Source organism: Amblyraja radiata, unplaced genomic scaffold (genome assembly GCF_010909765.2).
Source record: "Amblyraja radiata isolate CabotCenter1 unplaced genomic scaffold, sAmbRad1.1.pri scaffold_4_ctg1, whole genome shotgun sequence".
NCBI classification, from domain to species: Eukaryota; Metazoa; Chordata; class Chondrichthyes; order Rajiformes; family Rajidae; genus Amblyraja; species Amblyraja radiata.
In genome coordinates this window covers 395,764-413,280 of record NW_022630571.1, presented here as the reverse complement: position 1 = coordinate 413,280, position 17,517 = coordinate 395,764, and the positions used below count along the sequence as shown (strand labels likewise).

Genomic DNA, 17,517 nt, shown 5'->3' with positions numbered 1-17,517 from the left:
GGCTCACCGAACTCCGCGAACGGGCCGGTTCAAGCTCCACGGCCCAGGGTGGTCGAAGCTGCCGCCCTCCAGTCCAGCGGACGCAGCTGTTGCCGCGGGAGCTACGGAAAACAGGCACCAGCCTATGACCTGCGAGCTCCCGACGATGTCGTCCACTGGCCCGCGGCCGAGCCCCGGAGTCGCCGCCGGAGCCCCGGAGTCGCCGCCGCCAGAATGCCACCTCAGCAACCGGAGCACCGTCTCAGCCCCGCGTCGGGCCGCCTCAGCCACCGGAGCGTCGTCTCAGCCCCGCGCTGGGCCGCCCTCACCGGAGCACCGTCTCAGCCCCGCGCCGGGCCGCCTCAGCCACCGGGGCACCGCTTCAGCCCCTCGCCGGGCCGCCCTCGCCGGAGTGCCGTCCCAGCTCCGAGTCGTGCCACTGCCACCGGAGCGTCTCAGCCCCGCGCCGGTCCGCCCTCACCGGAGCGCCGTCCCAGCCCCGAGTCGTGCCGCTGCCACTGGAGCGCCTGAACGCCGCCACAGCTCGAAGACGGCCAGTCCTGGCTGGCTCTGTTGGTGAGTCCTGGCTGGCTCTGCCTCCGGAGCCTCGAGGTCGGTCACAGGTTGGAGGCCGCCAGCTCCGCCATTAGGCCTCAGCGCAGACGGAGGCAGAGAAGGGGGGATACGACAGAAAGAGTCGCATTCCCCCGAAGGGAGAGACAGAAAACCATGTTTCAGTCCCCCCCCACACATAACACAACATAATAACCAAAAATTTAACTAAACAAGCCAAAAAAACAACAACAAAAAAAGTAAAAACAGACGGACTGCAGGCGAGCCGCAGCCGTTCAACAGCGCCGCGACTTCCGGAATTTTTTTTAGCCTTTTCTTAAGAATGGGATAGATGTTTAGATCTAGTAATTGAATTGATTTGATGACACTGATGAATTTGATTTTTTTGTTGGGTATTTACTATTTGTTTTAACGTCACAATAATATTAAAGTTCTGATCTAGAGAATATCACATTTTGAATTTTCAAGGCAGTCTGGGTGTTTATTACTATTTCCGTCACGAAGGTTAATTTTGTAATAGGCTACTTAATTAGGTAATTAACTAATTATATACTTTAATTTCAGGTCATACAAGTAAGATGTATCATATTTGTTTCAGAATGCTTCTATAATAACTGAAATTTTCATTCAGTTCTTTTAATTTTTAAGAAAGTTATGGGCTTTTATGTCAATTGACTGCCCTCGATCACAGCTTTTGTGTTAAGTTAATGGAAAAGCAATAGGGAACAAGATGCTAATTTTCGAGTATGAAAATGACCATAACCTTTTTAATACTGAAGATATGAAAGTGAATTAGGTATCAAATTAAAGTTCATTTTATGCTTTATATGATGGGATAAATTACAGGCTTGATTTTTTTAATCTCAAAATTTTGTAACATCCCAACTTTGTCTCCTCCTCTGTATGCACGAGACCCATATCCATTTGCCTATCTGAAAGCCTCTTAAATACCACTATCGCATCTGCCTCCACCTCCACCCCTGACAGCACATTCCATACACCCACACTTTCTGTGTAAAAAAACTTGCTCTGCACATATCTGTTAAATTTTGCTCCTCTTACCTTAAAACTATGCCCTCTAACCCTTGAGGAAAAGGTTCTGATTGTCTACCCTATCTATACCACTTATAATTTTATATATTTTTGATTAAGCAATACAACAAAATTCCTACTCTCAAATTTGCTACTGCAATTTTGTGTTAAAAATTAGCATCCCACTTCCTGAGCAATAAAATTATTTTTAACCTCCCTGCATTTCTAAAAGTAGGATGCAAAAACTGTTTTAGCATGTACATAAGGCACATGACTTGACCTCCAGACTGAATGCTTGAATTAGTAAACAAATTCAGGAGTATCAACATCACATTGGGGACGACAGATGGCACAATGGGCTAAGTGTTCGGCTGGCAACCGGAAGGTAGCTGGTTCGAATCCCGCTTGGAGTGCATACTGTCGTTGTATCCTTGGGCAAGACACTTCACCCACCTTTGCCTGTGTGTGTCCTTGGGCAAGACACTTCACCCACCTTTGCCTGTGTGTGTGAATGTAATTATGTGAAGCACTTTGGGGTCAATGCAAGTTGACTAAAAATGTGCTATATAAATAAAGAAATTTAATTTAATTAACACCAAAGATAGATACAAAATGCTGGTGTAACTCAGCAGGTCAGGCAGCATCTCTGGAGAAACAGAATATGTGACGTTTCGGGTCGAGACCCTTCTTCAAACTGAGTCAGGGGAGCGCAAAACCAGAGGTATGAAAATGGTACAAAACAAATCAGAGCCAGCACTGATGACCCAGTAAAGGTGGAGCCCACAACGATCTATTGTTGGCTTGGAAGAGGTGATAACGAAGGCATACAAACAGTGAAACTAGCAGGACGACTAGGGTGGGGGAAGGACGGAGAGAGAGGGAATGCAAGGGTTACTTGAATTTAGAGAAATCGATATTCATACTGCTGGATTGTAAGCTGCCCAAGGAAATATGAAGTGCTGTTCCTCCAATTTGCATGTGGCCCCACTCTCGGTGGAAGAGGCCCAGGACTGAAACATCAAGTGTTTACACGGAAATGCCAAAGTAATATAAATGGCTCACCTAATAGACTTGGTTTATAAATGTGCTTCGCTTACCACCTATCCACAAGTTTCACATGCAAACAAATATCCATACAACAAGCAATATGTCACAAAGACTTACAAGATTATTATTTTCCCCAATGTTACAGACCGTCCAAGAGATTTTAAAGCACAAAACAATCTTTATATTACTATGCAAGGTCTGCTTGTGGGCTGAATATCAGATACCAACCTCTATATCTGTTGCCACTGTGGTCAGATTACAGAGAACACAGATCTTACTGTAAGAAAAAAGAAGCATCCATTACCACGGGACACTGCGCAGTTAAACAAACCAGAAAAATAAAATAAAATTACATAATTGTTAACTATAGAAATGTTTATCATTTTAGTTTATTTTAGTATAGTTTAGTTCATCATTGTCACGTATGCTGAGGTACAGTAAAAAGTTTTTTTATTGCATACTACCCAGGCAGCAAAAAGACTGTACGTGATCAGTGATTACAATCATGCCATCACCAATGTACAGATACAGGATAAAGGGAATGCCGTTTAGTGTGAGGTGAAGGTTCAGTAAAGTCTGATTAAAGATAGTCTGAAGGTCTACAATGATGTAGATGGTAAGTCAGGACTGCTCACTAGATGGTGATAGGATGGTTCAGTTGCCTGATAACAGTTGGGAAATCATTCATTGGTGCATTTTTTTTAAAACATGGAACATTGGGACAACATGCTCCTATTTTCAGAAGAGGGACACAAAAAATTATCATTTAGGAGCAAGATGAATTTATGCAGCAATTTGATCATTAGTACAACAGTCCAGAATTAAAAGGTTTTATTTGTCCTTTAATCAATAATAACTTTACCAATGTCAGGAGTTCTCATGTAATAACAAAGCATGAGCAAGGTTATCCTAGAACAGTCGACAACACCAGTTAGACCAAATTACATTGAAGACGAGAGAGGGTGCAGCGAAAATATACAAGGATGGCACCAGAGCTGGAGAGATTTGGTGTGAGGGTGATCAATGAGACTGGAGATGTTTTATTTGAAATAAATGAGGATGAGGAAGATTGAATTCAAGTGTATAAAATCATGAGGGCGACATGGTGTACCGGATGATTGCTGGTCGGCATAGACTCGGTGGACCAAGGGGCCTATTCCTACGCTCTATATCTAAAGTCTAGAGTGAAATGTAAAGCCAGAGGGAAGGGTATAGGTAGGAGGGAAGGGGACATGATAGTGGAAATAATGGGTGTCCACTAGAGTGGGGGGGGGGGGGGATGTTAACCTCCCATGGGCAATGGGCCACAGACTATGTAATCAGAGCCTGTAGTCATACACAGATGAGAAGAATTGAAGCAACAATACAGAATTCCTGCAGCTTCAACTGCCCTCAATGCAGCGCGACCAAATGTTTCATGAAATAACCTTCTCGCTTACTGTACTATTTGAGCCACAATCTGGTCCAAGTAGCAACTGTTGAATTTGACCAGGTTGACAAGCACCTCCAGAAAGTCCACCGTCAGACCAATTTCCATCCATTTGAGAACAAACGAGGCTTTAACAAACACAAAGACAAAATTAGATCAACATCTGCAGTTCCTTTTTATTACAATTACGACAGGATTTTTTTGTTGCCCAATCCTGATATATAGTCAGCTACCCTTGGGATCAGGTCAGGTAATAAGCCTCTACGCAAGATGTTGCTGTAAATATGCTTACATAATTGCGATTATGTTTGTCAATTCACCATAACTGCCTTTGAATGATTTTAATCAGACATAGTGTGTCAGAATAATTTTTAGGAGGTCTATATAATTTTCTTAAGTAATGAACAATTTTCCTTTTCCATAATTTTTTTTTAAAACAGATGATTCACAAATATGTGAAGCAATTTGCAAATAACAGATATCATTCTACAAAACAAATATTTTAACATTATTAATGCAAAAACCAATACTAATCGAAATGTCTATTCTCTGTTGATCTAATACCATAAAATTATGAATTTGCATCAATAACTACGTCTTTAAACCCTTTAAAATATTTCAACATCACCCATGCTATTCTAAAGATCTTTCTGAATGCTTTCTAACAGTCAGTGAATTGGAGACGGTGCAAAGAAGATTTACAAGTCTGGGACTGAAGAGTTTGAGTTAAAAGGAGATGCTAAATAAGTTGTTCTTTCTTCCTTGGGGCTTAGGAGAGTGAGCGGTAACCTTTGAGGTACATAAGACCATGCGGGGCACAGATAAAGTGTGCGGCCATAGCCTTTACCCTTGGATAGGGGGCTTAAAACTAGAGGGCATAGCTTTAAGGTGAAAGGAGAAAGATTTCAAAGGGGCCCGAGCGACAACTATTTCACACTGATGTTTAGTTTAGTTTGGTTCAGAGATACAGCGTGGAAACAGGCCCTACAGCCCACTGAGTCCACACTGACCAGCGTTCACTAATACACTAGTTCTATCCGACACACTCGGGACAATTTACAGAAGCCATTTAACCTACAAACCTGTACGTCTTTGGAACGTGGGAGGAAACTGGAGCACTCGGGGAAAACCTATGCAGTCACAGGGAAAACGTACAAACTCTATACAGACAGCACCCATAGTCAAGATCAATCCCGGGTCTCTAGCGCTTAAAGCAGCAACTCTACCACTACGCCACTGTGCCACCCCAGACATGGACTGTACATGGAATAAGCTGCCACACAAGGTGGGTAAAATTACTTGGACAGAAAAATGGATAGGAAAGGAATAGTTTGAAGGGATATGGGCCAAGCGTAAGAAAGTGAGTCTAGCTCAGTTAAGCAACTTGGTCACCCTGGACAAGTTAGGTCGAAGGATCTGTTTTTGTGCTGTCTAGCTCTAGGGCTTGACAACAAGCCACACATACACAGGTCTTCTTCCAGGTAGGTGATGTCTTTTCCATTTTCCGTTAGTGCTTTGAAAACGTCAAGTCTCTCATGCAGATCACTGTTCATAGGGTAATCCTTGATAACACGGAAAAAGTGTGCTCGCATTGGTCCAAGTCTTTCCCCCTGGTTATACAAGTAAAAGAGATTATATAAATTAAATACAATATTTGCTCTTACTTACTCAGACATGCAAAAAACAGAGAACAGGTTTGAGTCAATGTCAGAATTATTGCATCTGAATTGAACAACATCATGGGCTGTTTCAAACTAAAATAATATTTTCTTATTTTGATGGATACTTTGTTTTTGATGAAGTGTTTTTTTACCGGTAATTAACTGTAATAGGTCAGCCCGACAGCACAAAAACTATTCAATAGTGGGTCACATGTAGGGATAAACTGTTCATATTATAAATGAGGTAGTACATGTGCACAATTCAGGTAAAACCTAGGCACAAGGAACTGGCGATGCTGCAATCTTGAGCAAAAAACACAAAAACAGCGGTCAGGCAGCATCTTTGGAGAACATGGATAGGGAACGTTGTGTGTCGGGACCCTTCTTCAGACAAGTAAAACCAATTTTGTTACAGACTGTGGCAAAAAATGGCGGCTTGGAGGTTTCAAATTGATTGATTGAACGATATAGCATGTAAACAGGCCCTTCAGTCCACATCGTCCATGTCAACCATTGATCATCCGTTCACACTAGTTCTATGTTATCCCATTTTCTTAATCGCTTCCTGCACGCTAAAGAAAAATTTACAGAGAACAAGTAGCCTACAAACCTGCTCGTCTTTGGGATGTGGGAGGAAACCAGAACACCCAGAGGAAACTCACTCGATCACAGGGAGAACATGCAAACTCTACGCAGACAATACCCGAGGTTAGAATTGAACCCGGGTCTCTGGCACTATGGGGCAGCGCCCAATGACATTACGGATATAGCATATTGGTAGAAACTTATTCCCTGGGTGCCCCGGTTTCCTACCACACTCCAAAGATATATGAGTTTGAAGGTTAGTTAGATATTATAAATTGGCCCTAGTGTATAAGATAGTGCTAGTGTACGGGTGATAGCTGATCAGGGCAGACTCAGTGGGCCAAAGAGCCTGGTTCCACACTGTATCTCTAAACTAAACTAAATTATACTAAATTAAACTAAACTAAACTATACTAAGCAAAGAAGTCTCAAGGAGCTATTTCAATTCCAAGCAATTCTAAGCAATTCAAAATGCAGGCAATGATTTGGTCTTGATCCAAATAGCTCCACCTTACCTGTCCCTGAATAATAGCTTTCATTAACTGCAGTACTGTGAGTCTGGCCTCCGAGGGCTGATCATCCGACATCAAGTCAGCCACTGCCTGCCACACAGCCTCCACCGCATGCTAAAAATCACACAATAAACAAAAGGGTATCACTGGCACATGAGACAGAACAGAAACTATTCCAGTGCAGCAAGTAAACGATCAGCAGAAATCTTTTGAATGAGAAGACTGAATACTATAGTGTCAACAGAAAAGAAAGGGGCATAAATAGAAGCAAAGAATCATGAATACAGGAGGCAATTCAGTCCATTGAGTTAGTGCCAACTCTTTGACTAAGCTATCCAAAAAGTTTCTGTACCACGGCCTAGCCTCAAAGTCCTGCAAATGTTTGACCTTCATACTGTATATTCAGTTCCTTCTGAAAGGACACAATGGTACAGACAGCACGGTGGCGCAGCTGGTGGAGCTGCTGCCTCGCAGCGCCAGGGACCGGAGTTCGATCCTGACCTCGGTACTGCCTGTGTGGAGCTTGCACGTTTTCCTTGTGGGTGTTCAGGTGTCCTCCCAAGTCGCAAGGTCGCGTGGGCTTGTAGGTTAATTGGCCTCCGTAAATTGATCCAAGTGTGTCGGGAGTGGATAAGGAAGTGTGATAACATAGAGCTAGTGTGAACGGGTGACTGATGGTCAGCATGGATTCGGTGGGCCCAGTGGCCTGTTTCCATGGTTTGTCTCTAAAAACTCACAACAGCCATCTGAAGACAATGCAACCCAAGTCATAAATCATTGCCTATGTATGTATAAAATCACATGGGGAATAGATAGGCTGAATGAGTATAAAATCATGAGGGGGTTAGGTAGTTTTTGTTGCCCAGTATTGGGGAATCAAGAACCAGAGGACATAGGTTTAAAGTGAGAGGGAAAAGATTTAATAGGAACCTGAGGGGCATCTTTTTCCACTCAAAGGGTAGAGGGTATATGGAACGAGCTGCCAGAGGAGATAGTTGAGGCAAGTACTATCACGTTCAAAATACATTTGGACATATGGATAGGAAATGTTTATAGGGATGTGGGCCAGGCAGGTTGGACTTGCATAGATGTATACCTTGAGGCATCTTGGTCGACATGAAAAAGTTCCGTGTTGTATGACTATTTCCTGTTCTGGGAGAGATCATTCTTTTAGTAACACTACTTTGAATCATCTAAATAGCAAATCTTAATAGCTCATCTTTGAAGATAAACACTAACATTATGTATTGCTGAACTATGAAAACTTGGTTGAGCTGCATAAGACCATAAGGTGCAGAGTAAGGTCGTTAAGCCCATCGAGTCTATGCCTGATCTATTTTTTCCTCTCCACCGCATTCTTCTGCTTTCTCACCATAACCTTTGATGCCCGATCCTAATCAAGCACCTATCAATCAGCCATAAAAATACCTATTAGTCAGCATTCACAGACGAATGTGGCAATGAATTCCACAGATTCATCACCCTTTGGCTGAAGAAATTGCTCCTCATCATCATTATGAAGGTACATATGGAGGACATGGACAAACAGTTCTTACCTCTTCAAACTTCCTGGTCCTGGCGAGCTCACAAACATGTCCAATGGTTTTTATTCTATTGTAGAGTCCGCTCTCTATATTCAGTTCCTGAGGCAAACAAGCAAGAAAAGCACATTCTCTATAAAAGCATTCCAGGCAGAACAACAAGAGCTCTGAAAAATGAAACAGGATATGGTCTCCGGTTCAAAATCTTCTCCCGGTCACTCCCTTTTCTACCCTCTCCCATCAGGCAAGGTATAGAGGTTTGCAAACACATACCTCCAAATTCAGGGACAGTTTCTTCCCAGGTGATATCAGGCAACTGAACTGTACTATCACCAACTAGAGAGCAGTCCTGACCTCCCATCTATCTCATTGGAGACTTTTCATGCTATCTTTAATAGGACTTTACTGGACATAATCTTGCACTAAACGTTATTCCATTTATCATATATCTGTATAATTTGGATGGCTCGATTGTAATGTCCAATCGGACTTTATCTTCCACTAAACATTTATCCTGTACACTGTGGACGCCTTGATTGTAATCATGTATTGGCTTTACATTGATTCAGTAGCTCAGTGCACATGACAATAATAAAACTAACACTTAAATTGAATACAATACCTTTAATATTTCGAATGTGATGATGAACTCTGTGGGCTTGGATTCCGTTTGCTTGGTGTTAATGCGGGGACCGATGCCCAGAATGCTTTTGACTCGTTCGCGAAAGGACGAGTCTTTGCTCGGAAGCTTGGACATGATCGCCGAGGCCAGTCTTCCCTAAACTGGAAAAAACTGCCATTAGTGCATTCGCCTGTTGTACAGATCAATGATGGAACGTGTTTATCCATCCATTTGCTATCTTATTCCAAACTTCAAGTTATGAGCAAATTGAAAAGAGCGGCACAGAGACACAGCAGTAGGGTTGCTCCTTACAGTGCCAGAGACCCGGGTTTGATCCTGACCATGGACGCTGTCTGTCCGTAGTTTGTACATTTTCCTGTGACGGTGTGGGTTTTCCCCGTGTGCTCCAGTTTTCTCCCACACTCCAAAGACGTAAAATGTTTGAAGGTTAATCGGTTTCTGTACGGTTGCAAATTGTCCCCAGTATGTAGGATAGTGCTAGTGTGCGGGGTGATCGCTGGTCGACATGGACTCGGTAGGCCAAAGAGCCCGTTTCCACTGTATCTCTAAAGTCTAAAGTAATTCTCAGGACCTCCAAATTGTAATCACATACAACTAGCAACACAAAGACGCACTTTGCATGTTGCAGTCCACATTGATTGAGCAAGGCCATGCAACTAATACCCTCCAGTTCGTACCAGTAGAGATAAAATTAAATTAAAATACCACATCTTTCAATTGCAGTGCTTCGTGGAAACGCCTTGTACATTCTCCAAACTGCAGCTTTCCACTGCAAATTCACAAGATACTCACTCAGTCACAGAGAGAACATACAAACTCCACACAGACAGCACCAAAGGTCGGAATCGAACCAGGACTCTGGTGCTGTGAGGCAGCAACTCCACCAGTTGCTCCATTGTGCCATCCCAATGTGCCCACTATGCCGCCCCTAAAGAGTAAGTGGTTTATTGGAAAGAGAGACACCAAAAAAAATCCAATCTGCGTTTTAAAATAAGGATACTGCTGAACTGAAAACCAATGTGAGTAGACAAGCACAAAAGTGGTGAAGGGGGGAGGAATATCATTTATAAGAGTCAAGAGTGTTTTATTGTCATATGTCCTGAAACGGAACAATTACTTGCAGCAGCACAACTGTTAACACCATAATAAACAGCAAAAAAAGTTCAGTGCATATATACACACACACATACACTATATTTAGTGTATGTATGCACATATATCTATATACAGTGGCTTGCAAAAGTATTCATACCCCTTGAACTTTTCCACATTTTGTCACGTTGCAACCACAAATGTAAATGTATTTTATTGGGATTTTATGTGCTAGACCAACACAAAGTGGCGCATAATTGTGAAGTGGAAGGAAAATGATACATGGTTTTCAAATTTTTTTACAAATAAAAAACTGAAAAGTGTAGCGTGCAAAAGTATTCAGCCCCCTTTACTCTGATACCCCTAAATAAAATCCAGTGTAACCAATTGCCTTCAGAAGTCACCTAATTAGTAAATAGAGTCCACTTGTGTGTAATCTAATCTCAGTATAAATACAGCTGTCTGTGAAGGCCTCAGAGGTTTGTTAGAGAACATTAGTGAACAAACAGCATCATGAAGCCCAAGGAACACACCAGACAGGTCAGGGATAAAGTTGTGGAGAAGTTTAAAGCAGGGTTAGGTTATAAAAAAATATCCCAAGCTTTGAACATCTCACGGAGCACTGTTCAAACCATCATCCGAAAATGGAAAGAGTTTGGCACAACTGCAAACCTACCAAGACATGGCCATCAACCTAAACTGACAGGCCGGGCAAGGAGAGTATTGATCAGAGAAGCAGCCAAGAGGCCCATGGTAACTCTGGAGGAGCTGCAGAGATCCACAGCTAAGGTGGGAGAATCTGTCCACAGGACAACTATTAGTCGTGCACTCCACAAATCGGGCCTTTATGGAAGAGTGGCAAGAAGAAAGCCATTGTTGAAAAAAAGCCATAAGAAGTCCCGTTTGCCATGTGGGGGACACAGCAAACATGTGGAGGAAGGTGCTCTGGTCAGATGAGACCAAAATTGAAGTTTTTGGCCTAAATGCAAAACGCTATGTGTGGCGGAAAACTAACACTGCACGTCACCCTGAACACACCATCCCCACTGTGAAACATGGTGGTGGCAGCATCATGCTGTGGGGATGCTTTTCTTCAGCAGGGACAGGGAAGCTGGTCAGAGTTGATGGGAAGATGGATGGAGCCAAATACAGGGCAATCTTGGAAGAAAACCTGTTGGAGTCTGCAAAAGACTTGAGACTGGGGCGGAGGTTCACCTTCCAGCAGGACAACGACCCTAAACATACAGCCAGAGCTACAATGGAATGGTTTAGATCAAAGCATATTCATGTGTTAGAATGGCCCAGTCAAAGTCCAGACCTAAATCCAATTGAGAATCTCTGGCAAGACTTGAAAATTGCTGTTCACAGACGCTCTCCATCCAATCTGACTGAGCTTGAGCTATTTTGCAAAGAAGAATGGGCAAAAATTTCAGTCTCTAGATGTGCAAAGCTGGTAGAGACATACCCCAAAAGACTTGCAGCTGTAATTGCAGCGAAAGGTGGTTCTACAAAGTATTGACTCAGGGGGGCTGAATACTTTTGCACGCCACACTTTTCAGTTTTTTATTTGTAAAAAAATTTGAAAACCATGTATCATTTTCCTTCCACTTCACAATTATGCGCCACTTTGTGTTGGTCTATCACATAAAATCCCAATAAAATACATTTACGTTTGTGGTTGTAACGTGACAAAATGTGGAAAAGTTCAAGGGGTATGAATACTTTTGCAAGCCACTGTATATATATGTCAGGGTTCTCACTTAACTTTTTTTCGCTGTTGCCATCCGGGCAACCTAGGCGGCTTTTTAGGTTGCCAAATGACAGTTTAGGTTGTCATTTAAGACGGCTTGCATGACGCGTGTGATAATGTGCTCGGACGAAGTGCGTAGTTACCAGTCGGAATTATGCTCAATGAAGCATTCACATATTATTTCTGCTTCAAACTAAACATATTTACCAATCAAGACATGATTTATACCACAATGACATGCAGCAAAATTATAATACAGTATCTCAACTCTTTTTACACGTTGCAATGAATGCAATTTCTATTATTTCTTTCCACTTCCAAACAAAAATGTGGTTGGATTATTCAGCGTATGATCAACCTGTGTCAATAAATCCTGGATCATGGTAACATATATGCTTAACCATACACACTACAGATTGATGCAAGCATGTTTTCTGTGAAGGACCGAAAATTATCATGACATGGCCATAGCATGGGTCTTTTCCTCTTGAATCTTCAATCATCAATCTCTGTTGTGCCCAGTCACAGCAAGGTAAGTTGATGAAGAATTGAATCGATCTGTTTGACACCTTTGAAGACACAGTAACAACAAGAGGGGAAAAATAGATACATAATATATCCCTTCTGCTCTAGGATTTTGTAATTTAAAAGAAATAAAGAGAATGGAAGTGTACTTTGATTTTATTTTTCTTGTAACATACTTGTTACTGTATTATTATTATTATTACCAGACCAGACTATACCATACTTTTGAATGTACATAGTACCTCTTTTACTCTGTGCCCACTAAGAAGATGAGTCATGGAAGTAGGTGACTATATTGAATCAATCATGGAACTTGGCAAGTGAGATTACCCAGAAGGGCAATAAAAATGGCTGAAGTGGTTATTTATTTTATTTTTGTTTGGGAGGGATATCAACTTTAAATGAACAGAAACATTATATTTGTGAGAACTTGTGCAACTTTTCTGCTTGATATTTAAACCATCTGTTGAAAAGCAAAGTAAAGACAGAGCTGTTCAAATACATCTAAAAGTGGTGGGTGGCACGGGTACATTGACAACATTGCCTATACCCACTTGGCGATTTTTTTCGGCGACTGCGGAGCGTCTCACTGACGCCCGTAAAACCGTCACTGACACTCCGCAGTCGCTGAAAAAAATCGCAAAGTGGCCCTTTAAGGGAACAACAGCAACAGAACAATTTGCAGCGGTGTCAAGCGCCAATCCGCTACCTGAGCCGCTGGTTCACAAACAAGCAGCAACTCCACAGGGCAAGGCAGGAACTCTCCGAGAAACACCGGCACAGTTTGCATCAGGCCGTCCACTGTCCACATCAGCCAAGCTTTCCTTCGTTTGCCAAGCCAGGCAAAATTACATGGCTTTCAGGTTGCCCGGCAGGACTTTAGGTGGCCATTGGCACCCGGGAAACTGTTAACTTCGAGCCCTGCATGTATATAGATATATATAGATATATATAGATATATATAGATATATAGATATATATAGATATATAGATATATACACACACAAATACAAACATGCAAGGACAAAAGCAATGCCCCCAAGTCTATGCAGTTCAGAGCCTATTTGAGGTTGGAGTATTTAGTAAACTGGTTGTGGGGAGAAGCTGCTCCTGAACCTGGATGGGATCCAAATTATCTCATTCTATGCTGCAACAATTCTATACCAACAGCCAGCAGGTTCAGATTGATCAACTCCAGAGTAATTTCAAGCCACCCCTTTATTGAAGATGTTACATCTTGAAATGTTTTCATGCTTGCTCCACTCATTTTGACCACCCTTGTGAACACAAACTGGATTATTTACAAGTAGGCTTTTGTTTAGAGCAGACCAAGTCTGCCTGTTTGGCAGTGAAAAGTGTTTACCAGAGAGTGGCATGAGCAAGGGCCAAGACAAAAATTGGTTCGTTTGACCTAATGGTTCTTTAAATATTTATACAGACCAAAAAGATGACATACAGTATGATTAACTTTTTTTTTGTATTCATTTCCTTTTCTACCCTTCACTTCATAGAATATATATATATAGTGCCCTCCATAATGTTTGGGCCAAACATTTATTTATTTGCCTCTATACTCCACAATTTGAAATTTGTAACAGAAAATAATCACATGTGGTTAAAGTGCACATTGTCAGATTTTATTAAAGGCTATTTTTACACATTTTTTTTTCACCATGTAGAAATTACAGCTGCATACATAGTCCCCCCATTTCAGGGCACCATAATGTTTGGGACACATGGCTTCACAGGTGTTTGTAATTGCTCGGGTGTGTTTAATTGCCTCCTTAATGCAGGTATAAGAGAGCTCTCAGCATCTAGTCTTTCCATCGCCTTTGAAAATGTTTATTGCTGTTTATCAACATGAGGACCAAAGTTGTGCCAATGATAGTCAAAGAAGCCATTGAGACTGAGAAACAAGAATAAAACTGTTAGAGACATCAGCCAAACCTTTGGCTTACCAAAATCAACTGTTTGGAACATCATTAAGAAGAAAGTGAGCACTGGTGAGCTTACTAAAACCGGCAGGCCAAGGAAGATCTCAACAGCTGATGACAGAAGAATTCTCTCTATAATAAAGAAAAATCCCCAAACGCCTGTCCGACAAATCAAAAACACTCTTCAGGGGTTAGATATAGATTTGTCAATGATCACTGTCTGCAGAAGACTTCATGAACAGAAATACAGAGGCTACACTGCAAGATGCAAACCATTGTTTAGCCTCAAAAATAGGATGGCCAGGTTACAATTTGCCAAGAAGTACTTAAAGAGCAACCACAGTTCTGGAAAAAAGGTCTGAGGGCAGATGAGACGAAGATTAACATATCAGAGTGATGGCAAGAGCAGAGTATGGAGGAGAGAAAGAACTGCCTGGGAACGAGAGAGACACTTAAAAAGTACTTTAGAAATTGACAGCAGAAAAAAAGCTGATTTGGAAAAAAAACAGTCCTGGGGAAAAGTAAACCCGCTTCCAATTAACAACTGTTTCTTAAGAGCAAAGCAGTAGGTTTTATTGCCAATGGTCATTGAAATTGACAAGCAATTGTTCTGTTGACACGTGCAAAGATACTGTATGAAACAATGTAACATACAGCCTTTGGCATTTTTATCCAATAACCATTTTAGCTTGCAAAAACAAGCTTGTTTAAAAAACAAACCTTTGTTTTTGAAAATCCTGCAGGAAAAATAAATCATATTGTCTGAATCTCACGAGCTACTGGCACCCTCCCACCCCTTTTCCCCGTTGACAAAATTATTTTTTGAATGAGATTTTCTACAACACAAGGTTATTTGAAACCTGGTCACTGGCGCTGTGAAGCAGCAGCTCTACCAGCTGTGCCTCCCAAAATGGCCATGTGCTGTTTGCAAATTACTACTCACTTGGAGCTCAAACTGAATGTTTTATACAAGGATAGCGAGGCACTGTTCCACTTTGGAAATTCCTTTAATCCGATACATGCTGTCTGCGAACCACATCTCCAAAAGGATTTGAGGGCGGCACGGTGGCGCAGCGGTAGAGTTACTGCCTTACAGAGCCGGGTTCAATCCTGACTACGGGTGTTGCCTGTACGGAGTTTGTACGTTCTCCCTGTGACTGCGTGCGTTTTCTCCGGGTGCTCCAGTTCCCTCCCACACTCTAAAGATGTACAGGTTTGTAGGTTAATTGGCTTTGGTAAAATTGTAAACTGTCCCTAGTGTGTAGGATAATGCTAGTGTATGGGATAATGGCTGGTCAGCGTGGACTCAGAGGGCCGAAGGGCCTGTTTCCATGCTGAATCTCTTAAAGTCTCAAGTCTAAACAGAGAATTATGTAACAGGTTCTATCACCATCTTGCAATCCCAAACATCAGAAAAATACAGTGTTCATAGGTTCCACTATAATCTCTTGGATTTGAGAGACTTTAGCTACCTCTTCCACATTGACCTTGGTTGTATGTTTTTAGGAAGCAGCAATTCCTTGGCAGTTAATCAAGTAAAAAACAGCAACATTTATCTCCAGTAATGAGTTACTTGTTCTACCTTCTCCTCTCCTATAGCATTTCTGATCACGGAGTGTCAGCAACAGATCATGAGGAAAAATTAGACGGCAATGCAGTAATTGAAATAGACATCACATGAGTGATTCCAATTTGCATAACAGTCCAACCTGCATGCAGTTTGATACACAGAGAGATACACAGCATGGAAACAAGCTCATTAACCCACCATGTCCAAGTTGACCATCAGTCAATCATTTAGACTTTAGAGATACAGCGTAGAAACAGTCCCTTCAGCCCACTGAGACCATGCCGACCAGCGATCATCCCGGATGCTAGCATTATCCTGCACACTAGGGACAATTTACAGAAGCCAATTAAGATACAATGACCCCACCACCCCAGGGAGACAATTGCACCCCACCACACCCCACCCCAAGGAGATCAGCCCCCCCATCCCAGGGAGATCTGCAGCCCATCCCAAGGAGAAATCAATGCACCACCCCAGAGTGATCAATGCACCCACCCCAGAGTGATCAATGCACCCCCCCACCCCAGGGTGATCTACACTCTCCCACCTCAGGGTGGGGGGAGGGATCCCATCGCCTGCCCCGCCCCCTCCCGTGTGCTCCCTGCACCCAGCGCCCACCCCTCGGCCGTCCCGCCGCCCGGCCTCTGACCCTGGCCCTGGACCGCGCCGCGCCCGGTGGTGCCCGGCAGGCGGCTGTCACTCACCCCGTTGCCCGTTCCCCTGCTCCCCGGAGCCGCCGCCTCACTCTGCCATTGCACCGGCTGCAGGCCCGACCCTCCCGGAACTGACCTCACCGCGGCCCCCTACTTCCGCCTGCGCGCCCGCGGAGCCTCCTGGGGGTTGTAGTCCGAGTGTAGTTCAAACACAGAAATGTTGCATTCAACATAAAAGTCAAGTGTTTCATTGTCTTATGTTCAGAAATTCTTATCTGCAGCAGCACAAGAACTATGTAAAGATAGCACTCTGTAAAACCCTTAATAAACAACACATAGTTGTATGAATACTCAAAAGAAATTTAGTGTATGAGATGCTGCCTATTCCGCTGAGTTATTCCAGCATTTTGTGTCTACCTTCGATTTAAATCAGCATCTGCAGTTCATTCCTACACATATTTATACTAAACTTCTATATTTGTATATATGCACACATATGCGCACACATAATATATATATATTTGTGTATATATGTATGTGTGTGTATGTGTGTGCATATATGTATGTGTGTGTATATATGTATATACACATATTATTGTTCGTACATTTGTCTGTCTGATTTATGTAAATCAAACAGACAAATAGACAAACAATAAAAGTGCAAAGTCAAAAAATGCTGGAGTAACAGCGATTCAGGCAGTATCTCTGGAGAAAAATAGATAGGTGATGTTTCCTGGCCCCTCTTCAGACTGATTTTAATATATTGGTATTATATTATTTAATTGCTTTTATTATATTAAACATTACAATAACCAATTCTGGTGTATGGGTCAGCATTTATTATCCATAAAACCATAAGCTGTTTGATTATTCTTTCTTCCCATTTTTCCCTCATTAAACATAATTTTCCAACTTTCTGTCTATTTTCTTCATCTATGAATATCTTTAAAAACATTTTTTTAATTATAATTTTATTGGAAGCAATTGTACA

At 42.2% G+C, this 17,517-nt stretch overlaps 1 protein-coding gene across 10 annotated transcripts in view; it reads right to left on the bottom strand.

Moving 5' to 3' along the window:
- The window catches only part of tsc2 (TSC complex subunit 2), a 96,518-nt gene extending 79,859 nt beyond the window's left edge, over positions 1-16,659 (bottom strand). For 8 of the 10 annotated variants that reach the window (XM_033016787.1, XM_033016791.1, XM_033016789.1 and 5 more), the window contains exons 1-7: positions 16,578-16,653; positions 8,982-9,142; positions 8,375-8,461; positions 6,822-6,932; positions 5,526-5,670; positions 4,071-4,188; positions 2,860-2,908 (exon numbers count right to left, since the gene is read on the bottom strand). In XM_033016787.1, coding sequence (XP_032872678.1) covers positions 2,860-2,908; positions 4,071-4,188; positions 5,526-5,670; positions 6,822-6,932; positions 8,375-8,461; positions 8,982-9,116 — 645 coding nt within the window. In that variant the 5' untranslated portion in view covers positions 9,117-9,142; positions 16,578-16,653. Of the gene's footprint in view, positions 1-2,859; positions 2,909-4,070; positions 4,189-5,525; positions 5,671-6,821; positions 6,933-8,374; positions 8,462-8,981; positions 9,153-16,577 lie in introns of all 10 variants that reach the window. The other 2 variants (XM_033016788.1, XM_033016796.1) reach the window with 2 other exon arrangements.
- Positions 16,660-17,517: the final 858 nt, after the last annotated feature.